At 37.5% G+C, this 19,075-nt stretch overlaps 3 protein-coding genes across 8 annotated transcripts; 1 reads left to right on the top strand and 2 right to left on the bottom strand.

Annotated features, from left to right (window-relative positions):
• The first annotated feature begins 24 nt into the window (after window positions 1-24).
• On the top strand, window positions 25-3,499 carry LOC110801504 (zinc finger CCCH domain-containing protein 24). Of its 2 annotated transcripts, none has more exons than XM_022006873.2 (2): window positions 25-504; window positions 1,102-3,499. In XM_022006873.2, the coding sequence occupies exon 2, from the start codon at window positions 1,115-1,117 to the stop codon at window positions 3,149-3,151; it is 2,037 nt and encodes a 678-aa protein (XP_021862565.2). In that variant the 5' UTR covers window positions 25-504; window positions 1,102-1,114; the 3' UTR covers window positions 3,152-3,499. The 2 variants fall into 2 exon arrangements, with proteins under 2 accessions (XP_021862565.2, XP_021862560.2); XM_022006868.2 differs by having other exon boundaries at window positions 52-504; window positions 1,098-3,499.
• Window positions 3,500-6,233: 2,734 nt separating this feature from the next.
• Window positions 6,234-17,412, bottom strand: LOC110801520 (putative pentatricopeptide repeat-containing protein At1g26500). Of its 5 annotated transcripts, none has more exons than XM_056841310.1 (4): window positions 17,259-17,412; window positions 12,331-14,029; window positions 8,905-11,370; window positions 6,234-6,500 (listed from the first exon to the last, which is right to left on the bottom strand). In XM_056841310.1, exon 2 carries the CDS (start codon window positions 14,022-14,024, stop codon window positions 12,492-12,494), a length of 1,533 nt encoding a protein of 510 aa, XP_056697288.1. In that variant the 5' UTR covers window positions 14,025-14,029; window positions 17,259-17,412; the 3' UTR covers window positions 6,234-6,500; window positions 8,905-11,370; window positions 12,331-12,491. The 5 variants fall into 5 exon arrangements, with proteins under 5 accessions (XP_056697288.1, XP_056697289.1, XP_056697291.1 ...); XM_056841311.1 differs by having other exon boundaries at window positions 8,905-10,667; XM_056841313.1 differs by having other exon boundaries at window positions 8,905-10,603.
• Window positions 10,155-10,916, bottom strand: LOC110801001 (pentatricopeptide repeat-containing protein At2g03380, mitochondrial). The gene has a single exon (XM_022006315.2). The coding sequence runs from the start codon at window positions 10,914-10,916 to the stop codon at window positions 10,155-10,157; it is 762 nt and encodes a 253-aa protein (XP_021862007.2).
• Window positions 17,413-19,075: the final 1,663 nt, after the last annotated feature.

Raw genomic sequence — 19,075 nt, 5'->3', positions numbered from 1 at the left:
ACTTCTTCCGGTTCCCCTTCCCCCTTTCGTCCCCATTAACCCCCCCACTCCCTTTCCTGCAAACTTAAACAGACTCCACCCCTTCTTTCTGTCTCTGTTCACTTCATCTTCTTCACTCTCAAAAAAAAAAAAAAAAAACTCAAGAGTCTGAAAGTGACAGGGATTTCGTTCATTTATTCTTTTGTTCATTCAATGACAAATCAAACTCAAATTAAATTAATTTAATTTAATTTAACTCAAATCTTTTCATCTTCATAAATACGTTACTTTTTTCCACTCTTTACTTTTTAGTGTGATTCATTTGAATAAGAAAAGAGGAGAAGAAAGAACAAAAATAATCTTGATTAATTTGAGTTGCTTTGAAATGGGTTTTGCTCCATTTTTTATGGGGATTCGAGCTTTGGTAAATCCATGAATTTGTGATTTTTGGTGGTGGGGTTTCAAGAATTCAGAAGAGGGATATTCAGTTTTCTGCTCCCAATCAAATTCATCCATATGAACTCAGTAAGCGTTTTTTTTTATTATAAATGATTTCATCTGTTTTCATGTGTTTTATTTCTTCTTAATTACTTTGTTTTTGTGGGATTCTTTTTCATTGGGAGTTGTTATTTAGCCTGATATCATATTCTTAATGAAATCAAATTCTGTGTTTTGAGCTTTGTTAGTGGTTAAGCTGTTATTATTAAACCTGATATCCTGCATTAGAGAGTTATTTTTTGTTGATTTTCTGCTTTAATTTGATTGATGGATTGATTATCTGGGTTTATATTGTATTCAAGAGAGAAAAAAAAGGCTGATTAGAGGGTGGTTTGTGTGATTATCAGATTGATTTTCGAGTTCTTGCCCTGTTTATGTAGTTAGACACTGAGGGCTAGAGCTATAAATTTTCACATTGGTGGTCTATAATACCAATAAAGCAATTTATTTCTTTTTCCTTTCTTTTATTCACTATCTGCTCAAAATAGCTACAAGATTGTAAGAGTTTTTATGTCATCGAAGTACCAATGGTTGGCTACCTGCGCACATATTTTTATTTTTTGTGAGCAATTCCCTTTTCTTAACCACTAGAGTTGCTCTAAGATTGGTGTTTTTGTCAGGAAGTTTTGCTTTGATCATGGATGTGAAAACGAGCAATGACAGTGAAACCTTTGAATCTAAGATTAGTTTTTCCGAGTTGCTTGAGCTTGCAGCTGATAATGATGTGGAAGGGTTTAAACAATGTATAGAGTCGAACCCAATTGTGATCGACGAGATTGGTTTATGGTATGGCCGACAATTGGGGGTTGTTCGGGGGATGGTGTTGGAGTACAGAACGCCGTTGATGGTTGCATCCATGTATGGGAGTTTAGATGTGATGAAGGCTATTCTTTCTCACTCGAAGGTGGATGTAAACAGGTCATGTGGCACTGATAAGTGCACTGCCCTTCATTGTGCTGCTTCTGGGGGGTCTGTTGTTGTTGTTGATGCAGTGAAGCTGCTGTTAGCCCATGGTGCTGACCCGAGTCTAGTTGATGCCAAAGAGAACCGTCCGTGTGACGTGATCACTGTCTCGCGGATGGTTCCCGAGCTGCAAGTTGCCATTGAAGATTTGCTTACTTGTCATGGTTCTACTTATCCGAAGGATCTCCGTGATTCAGAAAATGGGTTGAAAGATCTTCGTGATTTAGGAAATGGGTTGAAAGATCTTCGTGATTTAGGTAATGGGTTAAAGGTTGCTCCTCCTTCATCTCCAATGTCCTCAAAGAAGGAATACCCTATAGACCCGTCTTTACCCGATATAAAGAACACCATTTATTCCACGGATGAGTTTCGGATGTACTCGTTTAAGGTCCGACCTTGTTCTCGACCTTATTCCCATGATTGGACCGAGTGCCCGTTTGTCCATCCGGGGGAGAATGCTAGGAGAAGGGACCCTAGGAAGTACCATTACAGCTGTGTCCCTTGTCCCGAGTTTCGCAAGGGTACTTGTAGACGTGGTGATATGTGTGAGTATGCTCATGGTGTGTTCGAGTGTTGGCTACATCCAGCACAGTATAGGACTAGACTGTGTAAAGACGGAACGAGCTGTAATCGCCGTGTTTGCTTCTTTGCACATCTCGTTGAGGAACTCCGACCTCTTTATGCTTCAACGGGGTCTGCTGCTGTTCTTTCACCCCGTTCAGTGACCTCTGCTGCTGTTATGGATATGGCTGCTGCCCTGAATCTCTTTCCTGGTTCACCATCTGGATATTCATCTGCCATGTCACCCTCACCATTCACACCACCACTATCTCCTTCTGGGAATGGCTGTGGGCCGGGTCGGGTCGGGCTATGGACTGAGCCCACACCAAGCCCACTTTACACACCAAGCCCGCTTTACATCGTGCCGGACAGGGCTGAAAATTTCAAAACAGGGCACAACCCCTTGTTTTCTCCTTCACACAAGTCTGATATGGCTGCTGCCCTGAATCTCTTTCCTGGTTCACCATCTGGATCATCATCCGCCACACCATTCACACCACCACTATCTCCTTCTGGGAATGGCTGTGGGCCAGGCCGGGTCGAGAATTTCAAAACAGGGCCCAAACCCTTGTTTTCTCCTTCACACAAGTCAGCAGTTTTTAACCATTTTCAGCAGCAGCAACAAAGCATGTTGTCACCTATAAATACTACCAAAGTTTTCTCCCCCAAACAAGTTGATCATCATCATCATCATCATACCCTTTTACAGCCATCATTCGGGCCATCTTCACCAAGTATGATGTCATCACCTCAGTCTTCCTTCAGTGCTCGGTTCTCTGCTCTTGCTTTGCGCGACAAACAGCAGCAGATGCGCAGTTTTAGTGCGCGTGATCTCATACCCGAGAGTGGTGAGATGGGTGGTTCTCCTATGAGTGTGGTGGGTTCATGGTCCAATAAGTGGGAATCTTCATCCAGTGGAAGAGCTGATTGGTCCATCAATGGTGAAGACTTGACCCATTTGGAGGAGCCTGATCTTTCTTGGGTTCGATCATTGGTCAAGGACCCACCATCTTTCGAAAATAAAGAGGTGCAGAGTAATGCAGTATCTGGTTCAATGCTTTGTGCTGATGGTTCAAACTCTAACTCTCAGGCTGAATCTGTGGACAGTTCGGCTTTCGGGGCATGGCTTGATCAGATTGCTGCTCAGTAATACTTGGACTGAAGCTTGAATTTTGGAGAGAATGAAAACCAAAGTTTTCATTTATATTTTCCAGGAAAAAAAGATCAAAATTCAGAAGACTACAATTGACAGTAGGAGGGAGTTGAAGAACATTCATCAAGATTATTTTTTTACTCAATATTATTTCATTATTTATTATTATTATTATTGTTATTATTATTACTACAGAAACTAAAGAGAAAATATAGAATGGAAACCTATCTGGGTTATTTGCAAAGTTGTTTCCCAGCTAGGTAATTCTTTGGTCATTTATTACTCCAATACAGTCAATCAGTTGATCAATTTCTATGTAATACAAGTATTTCTTTTGTTCGTGAATCTTGATATTGTTGATATCGACAAGAGGCTCCATTATTTCGCTTTATGCACATTACTAGTCGGCTAGTTATACAACCGGTTGTACCTTGTTAGTTGTTACACGTATTTTATAAAAAATAAATAAATACTGGTCCCTTTGGTCTATATATGGGTGATCTTTGATTCATTCTGCTTCCTCTTTTTTTTGTTTTCTGTTTCTAATTTCATTAAAGAATGGAATCTATGATGTGGATCCCAATGGTAGATAGTGGGTGGAACTTTAAGATAGGAGAGAGAGACGGGTTGGATAGGGAAAGGATGTTTCTTTCTTTCTTCAGATTTGATTTAAGAAATCTTATACACGAAGTAATTTATATCCTTAATTCGCTAATTTTATCATACACTCGGGTGTACCTAAAAAAAGACACATTTTGTAACACATGTATACTCATATGTCATGTATAGTATACACCCGAACCACCCAAAACTCATGTTCGATCCTCCGCAACAACAATTGAGAGGGGACTGGAACCTAACCACCCAGAACTCGCCCTGAATCCGAATTAGCCCTAAGGGTGAACTGGTACTAACACCATAAAAAATGTACAGTACACACCTTGATTAAAAGTTACCCCGTTCAAGTTATAACGACATAGTTCCACTTATCTAGAATTTTAAAGATTGATCTCATTCATCAAGGGGAAGACTTACCTTTAACTCTATTTGTCATGATTTAAAGTCTTTGCCTCTTTATTTGTCATGAAAATGAAAGGGGTATTATTAGGGTTGGTCCATCCGCTTCATCTGGGCGTATATCTTAACTACATTCAGACCAGACCCGAGTTACACACCTGTCTAAGGGGTTTTCATACAATATTGTTCGAACTCAAAGACATTTCTTAAGGCAGCATCAAAACGTTTACCACTTAATTCATCGTTACGTTGGTTAAAGGGGGAATACTTTGTATAGACAAATAAGTTGGAAGTATAATGGCCAATAAGCCACTTGATGCCAGTATGCCACCCCCCACATAAATCTCAAATTGTTGGTTTCTTTTATGAAGTGGAGAATATTAATTATATAGTACTTTCTTTGTGATCTATTAATTGATAATTCATGCCATGTAAGTATATAATATACGTACTCTTATCTTATAACAGATTTTGCGCATGGTGGAAGAAGAATCATTAGCAGTTTTTAAGGGCACATTACCACCTTTGTAACTTGTGTGTTTGGATGCGATTTTGATGGATGGATTCTTTAATACTTCTAATTGGTTATTGAACTCTCAACTATGTGCCTCGATTTTTGAGCTACTCTTATTATTGGTTAAAATTTACCAATAATGTCTTAATATATTAGTTAAGTATAAGGATCTGGTGTATAATAAGTCGTAGGTTCGAATCATCTCTCTCAAATTGCTCTTAAAGCTCAATCGCTCCAAAAAAATAAAAATAAATTATTGGTTAGATCTTTTAATGCTACTCGTACATAGTAACATTAATATAACACGAACTATTAAGAATTTATAAAATCACGTATCGTTTAGGTCGGGTCTAAATCATATTATGGATGATGGGTGGTTGTCAAAGAGAAGAGTATTAAGCATCAAGGTATAAATCAAAACATAGAAATTGTAACCCTCACTTCTCCTTGATCCAGTAGTTGATCCTGCTCTAATATTCCATATCTAACTCATGCTTTCATAAATAAAGGTATAACTAAAAAGATCAATCTGAAATCCTTCTAAATTAATTAGTTTAGTGACATTAGTGTATAATTAATAAGATTAAGGGTTGTTTAACTTCATCTTATTTCCATTTCAGATTTTACTTTTACTTTTAAGTACCGAAAAGTTTCAACTTGATCCGACTTAAATGTGTCTACCTTTTTTTTTTATTTTGTGCGTCTCACTCGACCTATGATCAACTCTAATGTTATTTAATCCTCAAACTAACAAGCCATAAAGAAGGATATGTGTCGGGCATACCCATGTTTCGTGTCAAACCCACATATCTTGGACCTGAGTGGGCTCAGCCCACGCCAAACCCACTTGTTTTGTGCCTGACCGGGCCGTATCGGAAGTTTAAAAAGGAGGCACAAGCACGGTCCAGGATCACGACATCACGTGCCCTCGTGCAAGGCCGTTTCTTCATTCCGAAGCCTAATTTTAGGTGATATAACATGCTTTGTCGTGCCGTATCTCGGCCCGGCCCAATGTTATCTTAACAAGCCATGTAAAAAGACGCGTGACATGACCCTAAGAGTGACCCGCCATCGGTTATTTGGTCCCCTAACAAGTGTTATTAGTGTTATGGTGTTGGTTGTTGCACAACCACCTTCTGACTTGGTAGTTTAGCTAGATTTTTCGTGAAATTTGGATCGTAGGACAAGGATAGTAGGGCAATGGAAAAAGAAAGCAATTAAAGCATCTCCAGACTCCAGTGAATCAGACGTTTTGTTTAAAGATGGCTAAGTTTGCCAATTTAGGGAAGGATCTTTCACCGGGCCCAGCCAGGGCCCGATTTTGAATATTTTTTTGAATTTTGTAAGTTACCCAAGATGAAATATACTCCCACCGTTTCTGAATAACACTTGTGTTTATGCGCAGTTTTAGGAATGTTTGTGGGTAGTACGTGAAAATGAATTGAATTAGCGGTAAATTAATGTGCAAATGAGGTTAATTGTGATATTTTAATTGTTGGTGTGTGAGAGGGAAATAACAAAGAATTGGTGCAAGTGGGGTCAAAAGGAGAGAAAAACAATAATAAAAATTAGTGGTGTCATGCCAAAAGAACATGCGTTACAAGTATTCAGAAGCAGCAGAAAGAAGCCAATGTTGCAAGTATTCAGAAACGGAGGGAGCACATAATTTCGTGACATTCTGATTGAGTGTTTACATGATAGTACAATACGAGAAGTATACGTATATAAAAAGAGTTGGAAGTTTCAAACCTTAACCCCTCGTGTCTTTTAGACCAAGATCCGCTGCGTTTTGCCATAATCACAGGTAACATTTCCCTACAAAGTCATAATCATATGATGTGAAATGGGAAATAGTTCAGCAGAATGGTTTTTACTTTTTAGTCCAAAGACTCTATACTCTTATCATCATTCAGAATGCTATCAACATTTCATACAGTCCCCCCACAGCAAACCAAGAATTATACCAGCAAATTATTCAAATAATGCTTCCAAATTCTAATAATATCCCAGAAAAAGACATTTGGAAAAGAAAAAGAAAAAGAAAATTTCGGATCCCTGAACATGAAATGTTTTCCCCTTGTCCTATCTTCTTAGCATTTTCAATGTATAATGGTTGGACTAGAACATTTTAAACTTTAAGTACATTTCTGTTGGATTTTTTCAATTTTAGTTGAACTGTATACTCAATAATGACATTTCAATTTATGAAATTGAGTGTTTTCTCTCCTTTTCTTTTATTTTCAGAATGAAAAGGAAATTGTCATCCAGTAGAAAACTAATTACCGAACATTCAGATTTTTCAGTCATAAAGTAAGAAGCAGTGTTATCTTATACGCGAATGCAACTTGGTACACTCATACACTTATGGGATGATTAAGAAAAACTAGGTAGCTAATTGTATTCTCATACAGAAGTTAATAACAATGAGCAGAAATTAGGACTGGTTAAACACGATTTTTCCAACAGACAAGGCCAATCAGGATTCTGATATTAGGACCGTTTAAACACAATTCTGATATTAGGATTCTGATATTAGGTAAACTGATACAGTTACGGACTGATTAAGCAAAACTAGGTAGCTAATTGTATTCTCATACAGAAGTTAATAACAATAAGCAGAAATTAGGACTGGTTAAGCACGATTTTTCCAACAGACAAGGCCAATCAAGTTTCTGATATTATCAAAACTCTAGTGATAAGACTCCAGTAGTGAGCGAAGTGAGGAACAATTCAAACAGGCATAATACATCAAGAGCATGTTTGGTATAACACAAGTGTTGGAAATGGAATCAATTAACTAATTCCATTACCTATTGTTTGGTATGAGCGATGGGTAACACGCTCAATTTCCAAAGGGTAACCATTACCACCAATTTGTTACCTCTCCTAACATTGTGGTAAGTGGTAACAAAGTGTTACCCTCCCCAATCCCTGATTTGATACAAGGGATTGTTTCCTTAGGTATACCAAACAACAAATAATGATAACACTTAACATTACCATTTCTCCTTCTTAAATGTTTCCAATCCATTTCCTTTCCTAGATTTATACCAAACATGCACTAATATTAAGCCTTGAGCTACTTAGAGCATGTTTGGTATAGCACTTTTCAAGTGTTAGAAATGGAATAATTAACTAATTCCATTACCTATTTTTTGGTGTGAGAGATGAGTAACACACTCAATTTCCAAAAGGTAACCATTACCACCAATTTGTTACCTCTCCTAACATTGTGGTAAGTGGTAACAAAGTGTTACCCTCCTCAATCCCTAATTTGATACAAGGGATTGTTTCCTTAGGTATAGCAAACAACAAATAATGATAACACTTAACATTACCATTTCTCCTTCTTAAATGTTTCCAATCCATTTCCTTTCCTAGATTCATACCAAACATGCACTAAGATTGGCTTATATCATACTGTCAATAAGCCTTGAGCTACTTAATTTTTATTGTCAATGCAATATACCCTTTTACCAGTCACACTGGCCAACAATAAAATGTATACTCTCTTGTGGACAGTATGTGTTCTTTGTCTTTTAAGCATTTGAATGCTTCAAATCAGTCTGAATCTTGAAGTAACAATAAATGACAGCATGTAGGATGACTTATTAGTTATTACTGATCAGCTTACAAGTAAAAACTTGTAGGAAATTCTAATGCTTGATTGAAAAGCTAGTGATTCAGATCATCATAATTTATCAGCAAGTTGTAAATCTAAGTTTTAGAAGAGAGAATACTGGGTGTTCAAGCCTCAAGGAACGAACTCTTTTACTAATATCGACTGGTCAGATATAAGGTAGCATAATTCTTGAGTTCTTGACCGGTAAACTCGGACTAGTGAGATTATTGGTCACTGTCACTGACTCACTGATCATCGTTGGTGTAAAGAGAAAGATTGCCTTAAGTGTGACTTATGAAGAAAAGAGCCAGAGTGTATTATTTATATATTCGTCTCTAAGCATTCTTAAAGGGGGGGGGGGGGGGGGGGGGGGGTAGGGCAGGCTGAGTTTCATATCATTGGATTGGTAAATTTCTTAGGCTAGTACTCCAATTACCAATATTTACAGAAACCCAAAAGGCGATGTCATGATCAAATGTGAGTGGTAAAACAAATTTTGTTATTGAGAGTGAGATGATAAGATGATAGTCAATAGTAGAGATAAAAGAAAATTCAGGCACAGTTTTTAAACAGACAATGAGATGAAAATGTACTTACTCATATGTGCAGCCAATACTCGCAGAATCTCCATCTAACGGACCTCTAGTTGATCACTCTACAATACTTGGACAGAGCCTTTGGCAAGTTACTGAAAACTGCAGCGCTATGATCATGTGGCTGCAAAAGTCGATAATCCATGAAAATTTGACTGCTGACAAACAACAAGCTGATCAGACCACAATTGTCCCCATAACCTGTTGCCCATAATGTTATTGGCACTCCTAAATCCAGTGATTAGTCCCAAAAGTAACTTTCACAGTGGCCAAGAGCACCTCTTTCATCTTCTAGAACCTCTACTTCATGAACAGCGCGCCTAAGATCAGGGATGTATCCATTATCTTTGAGTGTAAGCAATAAAGAGTTTAGGGTTTCATAAACTTCAGCAGCTTTGAAGAACAATTGATCTCCAGCAATAAAACAGTGAACCTGATTTTGATCAAAAATACAACTCATCCCTAGATTCTTCCTTAAACCCTTTCCCTTAAGATGCAATCTTAAATCCCTCACCTTTGACCAAAGACCTGCATCAGCACATATATTTGACAACATCATATAATTTCCGGCATTGGTAGGTTCTACTTCCACAAGCTTCTGGAAGACACTTTTAGCCAATCCCAGTTTAGAGTGGGCTCTACAAGCATTAAGAAGCGCTCTCCATATAGAAGCATCTGGTTCAATTGGCATTGAATTGATGATCTTTTCTGCTTCATCAATGTATCCGCACGGCCAAGCAAATCTACTAGGCAACCATAGTGAACAAGCATTGGGGTTACGCCGTAATCATTAACCATAGATCTAAAAAGCTCCAACCCCTTCTCCACCACACCAGAATGACTACAAAAAGATGGTCGTGGGCCGGGCAGGGTCGGGCTTTGGATCGGGCCACAGGGTCGTGGGCCGGGACCAAGCCAGGATTATTATGCTCATGGTGGGTTGGGATGAAAAGTTCAAAACCGGGCCCAGGCCCACGTGCTGTCGGGTCGGGTCGCCGGGCCTAACCCTATTTTTAGCAAATTTAGCGTGCTTTGTCGAGTCGTGTCGTGCCCTGCCCTGCCCTGTCGTGCTTTTTCCAAAAAAATGTGGCACAGGCCCGCCCCACGACTTTGTGCCCGGGCCGGGCTTTTTCGTGACGGGTCGGGCGTATGCATTTAGAGCAGACAACAATGACAATAAAGTCCTCCCATTTGGTCTGAATCCATAGCCTAACATATGTGAGTATGCATGTAGAGAATAATCCATTTGAACGTTCAACCATAGCCGGCCACCAAGGCGTTCCATGAGCTTATATTCTTGTGTTGTATTCTTTCAAAAATCTTCTCAGCATTCTGCATACTGCCACATCTTGCATACATTGATAACAACGCATTTGCAAGTGACAAGTTCAAGCCTCCTAAATAGTCTTTACGTATTGTGTAAGCATGTAGGCATTTGCCTAAAGGAAGACTAGCTACTTCAACACATGATGAGAGAATATATATTATTGTAACGGAATCAGGTTCTTGTTCCAAGATCATCAGCTTAAAAAGTGACAGAGCTTCATTAGTGAGGTTATTTCTCACATAACTGGCAATCAAAGAATTCCACAATATTACATCTCTGTTTGAGCACCTATCAAATAGACTCCTAGCAGTTGCCTCATCAGCACAGTTCATATACATCTCTACGAGTGCAGTTGGCAATTCTATGCTTGTATTTACTTCAATCCCATGTTTCATCGCATAACCATGTAAAGAACGACCCAGATTAAGATAAGATTCATCCTTGCAAACAATAAGAATAGCAATAATTGTGTGTGAATTAGGGTTGATTTCCAAATCTAACAACTTCTCATAGTAGTTCCAAGCATGATTGATGAATCCATTACCACCCAAAGCAGAGATGATAATGTTCCAGGTTACTACATCTGGTTTAACCAACTCATCAAATAGCATCATTGCATCAGTAATGCAGCAATGATCTACATAGATTCTCAGGACTCCGTTCACAATAGATGTCATCATCATTATCATTATCCCATTGCCTCAAAAAGGCTCCCGCAAGAAGCGGGGTAAGGGGGGTCGGGTGTACGCAACCTTACCCCTGCATTTGCAAAGAGGTTGTTTCCAATTGACCCAAAAGCGATAACGGGACGACAACGGGACGACCATCTTCTACTTCATGGAAAGGAAGCGAAAAGGTTTTAAGAGCCATTTTGATTTAGTCCATTACATCCTACAGCCAAAAGAACAAATGAATCTTTGGCTCCATCGGAAATGGACATTCCATTCACAATAGATGTTCTATTAGAAAACCTGTTTCTTATAATTTTCGCATGTAAGGACCTACCGACTCTCAGTTCACAACCTGTTTCTGAACACATAGTTAAAAGAATGGTTATTGTAGCTTCATTTACTTTGAATCCTTCTGATTGCATCCTATAAAACAATCTCCATGCCTCCTCATGCCTTCCATAATCTAAGTAAGCTGATAACATTAAGAGGAGCAGATTCAAAGATCTTATATGAAGATCCTAAACAACAAGTTTTCGCATAAAAATTAAGCAGTGCACTAACAGTATGTCTTAATATGATACCAATAGGTGGCAAAACAGATTTCAATAGTGCATAACGATGTATTGCAACATCCTTCATCTAATGGAGAGTACTACGGAGTATAACTAAATTTTACAAAATATATCTCATCCGAGTTATCCCGGTTATATCTAAGTGTGCCCAAAGATGTTTTTGCTCATTTCAAACGCCCTAAATGAGAAAACTGATCAAATTAGCAAAGACAAACACCCCTAGGTACGCCGTACTCCTAATGAACAAGATGGAGTATACCAAATTTACAAACACTCTAAAAGCCATAGATGTTCTATTACAACGACTGGTCCTTGGTCAAGATTTGCAGTGAAGCCGGACAATCCTTCTAGCCTCGTCAGTAGAAGGGAGGGATTAACCTGAACTGAGGCTAGTTCAGTAGCAGGGGAAGTTAACCCAATCTTTGTACCAAGAATGGTATAGTATCATTTACAAAATCTAGAGCATCACGTAATACGTTACATGTTAATGTACTATGAATTGTCTTATCTCATATTTACCCAAGTGTCTGATACATCTTAATGTATTCAACAATCTTGAAATGCACTCATCTCTCCAACTTCCTGATACAAGTAGAAGGCTTAACTGAATTCACATCAAAATTATTAGCTCTAACCCGTTATTTCAGTCACTAGCAGGGGTCAGGGGATGAAAATCATATTCCATCGAAATTTCAAACACCAAAATATGGTAAGCAACACCTTCAAAATAACCAAATATGCTAATAAACTCACATACACTCATCATACCACAACAATAAGCAATTCAACAACAAGGGAGACAAGAAATTCAATTTAACAACGAAACAAACCGAAAAGAAAAAGGGGAGTAGAGGAAATACCAGGTTAATTCTGGGTCGGAGATGGAAAAGATGTCGCAAATGATGAAGAGTATCAGGATTTGACAGTGACAAGTAAACTCTGAAGTCTGAACCCCAGAAAGGACATAACAACTAAGCCAATATCTACCATCAAAGCATGCATAAATGTCAACCATCGGTAGCTATTCAAATGACTCTCTAGTTCGTCTTCTATCTCTAGTAGCCATTTTCTCCCCATATCTCAGAAATATGTCTGCTAAGTCAAATAATCCAACTTCTCTCAATTTCTTCCCTACTTCCTCAAACATAAATACACCTTCATCATTTGAGTAGTAATGCAAGAACTTGTTATAGTCAAACCTTGGCACCTGAAGTCCTCTATTCAAGGTTCTCTCGGTATAGTTGGTGGCTTCCAGAACTTTTCCGGCTTTAACCAAACCCCCAACAAATATGGAATCAAAATTAACGAGGGGGTCATTCCCCTTTCTTCCTCTCTTTCCTAAGTGCCCTTGCAACAACAGTATATAGGTATGCATAATAGGTTCACATCCTTTTTTTATCATCAGTCTAAAAACTTCTGTTGCCTCACCCGCCTTCCTCGATTTCAGGAGACCCTTGATCAAGGCATGGTACATGCTTATATCTGGTTTCTCGGTATTTTCCATAATCAAATATGCCTCTTGAACCCGATTCTTTGACAAGAGCCCGTATATTATTGAAGCCAATGTTGCATTATCTGCTTTGATTCCTCTCTTTTGCAATTCTTCAAACACCAGTTGCGCCTGAGAAAGCTTGCCCCTTTTACACATCCATTTGATGACGATACTATACATTGAAAGTCCAACTTCCTCCATCCTTTTTACCCTCATAGTTTGAAATAGCTTTAATCCTTGATCAAACTGATTATTCTTGAAGAATCTCTCTATCATCGTATTTACAGCATCTATTTCAGCTTCAATTCCTTCATCCACCATCAAATTCCACAACTTTGAAGCCTCAATCACATCTCCAGTATCACAAAACCCACAAATCAAGTGCTTATAAGTAACCTGATTTGGCTTAATCCAATCCTTCAACTTCACTACGACAAACTTAGCCTCCTCAACTAGATTTTCCTTACAAAGGGTCTCAACAACCTTATTTAAAGTATCCAAACTATAGCCATACCCATGAGAATTCATCAAGTGAAAATATTCTACACATTTTTTCAACTCCCTAGCAGAAGCTAATACTTTCAAAGCAATCCTAAATGTCTTATCGTTAGTCATTTTTTGCTTTGTCACTTCATGTAATAATTCCCAAAATAGATCAATATTTTTTGATTTACCAACCACGTCAAGCATCTTATTAAAGCTGACAGAGGTGTGGGTGAACTCAGGGCAGGTCAAGGTAAACTGATAGAAACGGTAAACTGGTCGCCATGAAAGAGGGAATTTGTTGCATACTTGGAGGAAAAATTCATGGTTAAGGCTAAATTGAGTTTTTTGCAGGTGCGTTTGGAGCTTGGAATCTGATGCATCCTGCTGCTGGAAGAGGATTGTGCAGACCCTGAGGAGATGGTCCGAATTGACTGGGATCAATGAGTTGTTTAGCAAAGTAGTTTGAGATTGGTGGAGAGAGGGATTAGTTGGCGTAGTGGTAAATGGATGTAGTGTGTGAGTCCGTGTGAAGAGGTTGATTAACGGCCTATTGATTATGATTCTTCTAAAGTTCATCTGACCTGAACAAAGAAAACAGACGGCATATGAGGAGAAATTCCAAGAAGCAACAGAAAGAAATGAAAAGAAGAAAGATTGTAGTGCTAAAACATAGAAGCTTTCATGCAATCAGAAAATATAAGATCACTCACTGTTCACGTGTTACTAAAAGCACACCGGAGAGAGAATACATAGAAATTTAAAACCTGAAAAGAAAAAAAGGATCTCCAACAAAATCTCCTGACTACATACTCCCTCCGTCCCGAATACTTGACCTGTTTTCCTTATCGGGCCTAAAAATGGAAATATTCTAACAATATTATATTATTTCCCACTCCACCCCTATTAACCCACCTACCCCCTACTCCATACAAAAAATAATTAAAAATTCAACCCCTACTCTCCCCCAACCCCACCTCTTAACTCACATCCCACTAACTACATTAAAATAATACCCCACTATCAACTACCACCTATTAAATTAAATAAGTCAATTCAAGTCCCTTAAACTCTGTGCCGGTCAAACCGGGTCGAGTATTCCGGGACGGAGGGAGTACATCACTTCTACTCCCTTTGTCCCTAAAAGATTGTCCCATAGAGAAAACTTCACTGTTTTAATATTTGGGTGTAAATTGTGCACATCAATTGGTAAAGAGGGCCCATGAGTGGAGAGACAGAGAGATAACAAGTGGGAAAAGTTACCATTTAACATACGGGGCAAACTTAAAGGGACACCACAAAGAGGAATACGGGTCAATCTTTTAGGAGCGGAGGGAGTATCTAAGAAACATTCTATTTTGCCAATGGTTGGCTAAAACCAGACATCTTTGACCAAAGGAAATGCCTTATAAACATCACACGGGCGAAATTTCTCTTCAGTAAATGACTAGATCTTAAAGTAACTGGAATGAAGAGTGATTATTTCTCCACTACAACAGAAAATTAACTAAATTCTGTATGAGTTTCTCATGAGAATTGTTTAAGGTGTGTAATTATGTTTTCAAGTTTTCTCATTCTACAACGAGGAATTGTGGTCTTGTGTTTGCTATCGTCCCTTTTACGGATGTACCAGAAAGTTCTACCCAATAATAGCAGCAACAGTGGACAGTGAAACCTCCATGATTAAGGCCAGAGTCCAAAAAATCCTCCAGGCAAACTATCTTCTTCACAATTGTTAGAGTACACAACTTAGAACTAATCAACTGTTTTATTTCTAGTCCCAGTTCCGATAAAACCACCAGATTAACATACTATAGAAAATCAACAACAAAATAAAAGCCTAATTCCCGAAAGTAAGGTGTCTGCTGACCAGATAACTAACACTCCAAACTTTAATTACCTTCAACTTTCCATTAAAGCGGAACTGAAATATGAACTCCTAAGAGAAAGTTTTGCAGCTTTGGTCCTGGGAAACTTACTAGGTAAACGAGGTATGGCTATGTAAGTTTCATATCAATTCCGAACCCAATCCATAAGATCTTGGAATAGATCTCAAACTGCTTAGTTCTTTAACATGGACTTATAAGTGTTTACCGTACATACAGCTTTCTTCTACTACATAACACAATCCTCAAGAATACTTCTGGTTCCTCAAAGCTTTACATGTATCCTTGGACAAATATTGCTCCTTATCAGCGCAGGATACAGTCATTTTTCTATTAAAATCAACCTAATTACTTATTAGCTTATATGATATACGAGTATGTGATTAGACTCCTTGCAGGCTTGCACTGATCATTCATCCTTTGTAACCCAATTCGATCAACATCCCCCGTAAAACCAGGCTGTGCAATTAGTTGGTCTTCATGCAAAGAGTTGAGCAATAATCAACCTCAAGGTAGACAAGTAAAACATATTATGTGATTTCTTTCAGTTCTACATATCTCAAGAACAAGGAAAACATATTATGTGATTTCTTACGGTTCTACATATCTCAAACAAAAAAGCAGAATACCAACTCCAACTACCTACCCCGCTACGAGCATCACTAAATAGGCAAAGCAGCGCTCCGAAATCACCAAGAATTCGAGAAACACTTTAATTTTATCATTTTATTGAAGGAACCTTCCAAACCCGGAAACCACTTCATATACAGCAATTACATGTAGTATTATGATCCTAATTCTTGTTAATGAAACCCATTGCTCCATTTTTATTTTATTTTTATTGTTTTTATAGCTTTGATTGATGAGGATTAAGCAGCTATATTCATCAGCTAGATTTTGGTCAATGTTACACTACACCCACAAACTACAAAACTGCAAACGAAAAAATATTCGAGGAATAACAGGAGATCAAAAATTAAAAGATAACTATTTAGAGCATGTTTGGTAATAGCACTTTTCAAGTGTTGGAAATGGAATCAATTAACTAATTCCATTATCTATTGTTTGGTATGAGAGATGTAACACACTCCATTTCTAAAAGGGTAACCATTATCACCAATTTGTTACCTCTCCTAACCTTGTGGTAACAAAGTGTTATCCTCCTCAATCCCTAATTTGATACACGAGATTGTTTTCCTTAGGTATACCAAACAACAAATAATGATATCACTTAACATTACCATTTCTCCTTGTTAAGTGTTTCCAATCCGTTTCCTTTCCTAGATTCATACCAAACATGCACTTAGTCCTTTAACTAGCCACTAGGAATACATGATTTCGAGAACTTGGAAAAAACATCCCAAAATTTTCTTTTCACCAAAAATAGACATATTTTCGCCGGCAGTTCACAATAGAGCCCTTTAAATTAAACTGACGCTTGAAATAACATACTTGAACCACCCAAAGATGGTAAAGCAGAAAAATATACCAATAATATTGCTAACCTAATCATCAAGCCAAGGAAATGCAATCAATTAACCCATTAAATAAACAATAAAACAATGAATTACACAGAAAACTAACACTTACATACCCACAATCAGCCTACAGAAATCAAACTTGATTGTGACAACTACAGGAAACTTTGAAATTTGAATTAGCGTATTTCAATTAAAATGACAATAAAGGGATGAATGATTCCTTCACCGTAGCTAGGACCGAAAATTTCAGTTCAAATTCAGATTCAATTGGATGATGAATAAGATGATGAACAGAAGTGCAGTGAATTGAAAAAGAGAGTTGTAATCAGCATCACAAAATTAACAAAATTAAGAAGAAAATAATCAAAACATGACACATTGATTTCAACCAATTGCAGATTTTAATCGATTATTTGCGATGATAATGTGTAAAAGGATGCCCTGACCTTCCAATGGAGACGAATGAGAGTCGGTGGTGGACGGCGGAGATACTCCTTTTTCCGGTGATAGGGATGGTGGTGTCGCGGTGTAGCTGGAGAGAGGAAGTGAAAAAGGATTTTGGTGGAAGATTTTTGAATGGGCTGCTATTTAAATGAAATCCGAGGCCCATAATACCTCAATTCAACTCCAAACGGACCAAATCTACGAGGGCGGCGAGACGACTATCTGATATGTGTTTCATATCGGTCAACAAATTGACAAAATAAAGAAAATGAAATACCATTCATGTTAAAAAAAATATCATTTTGTGAAAAAAAATACCATTTAATTTCTTTTTTGTCTTTTTCCTATTTTGTCTTTTGCTATGATATGCATTTGCAAACACATATTCCATCAGATATGCAAAAATATTTCCTCCCAACTCTACTACTTTTATTCGTTTCTGAATAAATGCAACAGTTTCGCTGTCACACGTGTTAATACATAACTTTGACCACCAACACGAAACTGAGACGTAAGATGCAACAGTTTTATTGTCACGTGTGTCAATGAACAACTCTGACCACCAACACAAATATATGACATAACTTAACCGGCCTATGAAAAAACAACCAATGATTTAATATATTTGGTAATAAACATTTAAATAAAGTCGACTTATTGAGCAAACACGACATAATCCTGACACGAAAAAAATTGGTTAGTATCAAGGGGTTTCCAACACGATTAGCTAATTTGGTCAGCACACCCCATATAATTAAACAAGTAGAGTTTTTGTTGCGATTTTCCAACCTATTTACTTTGAACACGAATATGACCTGACACGATACAATAAGTTTTCCATCTCTACTCCTCCCTTTCTCACTCTCCTCTTTGTAACAATCTAATTTTTTCTTTCTTTCTAGCTCCTTTCTTTTTCTCTCTTCTTAAAACTTCATAGGTGCAATCATCTTGATATATTTTGTGTATTCCTTTTGTAAAGTCACAAATTCTTATTTATAAGTGGTGTACAATAAATATTGTACACCCGAGTTAAAGTTGACCCAAAATGCTTAAAAGTTACATTTATATATGTAAAAGTTATCTGCTTTTTAATGATAAATTTTTCATTTGAATAAAAATTATTTCTTCAAAATCACTAATAATGTATAAATTAATCATTTAACCCTTTAAAATGTTTATCTATCAACTTATTATTTTAATGATATAAAGGTTACTAAAAAGTATGTTAAAGTTACAAAAATTTGCATAAAAGTTATCTTGGTGTACAATAAATTTATTGTACACCTTGTGCGCGCAAGACCTTTTAAACTAAAGTTAGTTGAGATTATGGTTGTGAACGATTCAAGGAAGAAGAAACTTAAAGCAAGGAAGAGTCTAGAACTATAGATCGAACATCCTAATATTTTTTGTAAAGTAAACGTGTAGAACTTTTTCATACATAGAGAGTTTCTTTGGGAACATTGAAAAGTAGAAGATTCTAGTCTAGGAGTAAGGTAGCCTATATATATAGGCATCAAGGATCGCTTGTACAAATAATATAGTTGAATGCAATAAATATTCTCTGCTTTCTAACAATCTTCTTCATACGTGAGTGACAGTTAAGTGAGTGACAGAGTTCGACCTCAAGTTAATAAATCTGAAGAGAGTTTAATGGATGAATCCACCAACCGACAAATACACAATGTTATGTAGTATTCCCTATGTTTCATATTAATGGTTACACTTTGACTTTTGAAAATACTGATAATTTTCACTCTGACTATCATTTGTGAGTTGATGATAAGGAAAAATTTAGTCGTGTTTGGATGTTGTTTGATTT

This window comes from Spinacia oleracea, chromosome 4 (assembly GCF_020520425.1).
Source record: "Spinacia oleracea cultivar Varoflay chromosome 4, BTI_SOV_V1, whole genome shotgun sequence".
NCBI classification, from domain to species: domain Eukaryota; kingdom Viridiplantae; phylum Streptophyta; class Magnoliopsida; order Caryophyllales; family Amaranthaceae; genus Spinacia; species Spinacia oleracea.
This window is presented reverse-complemented; position numbering and strand designations above follow the sequence as displayed.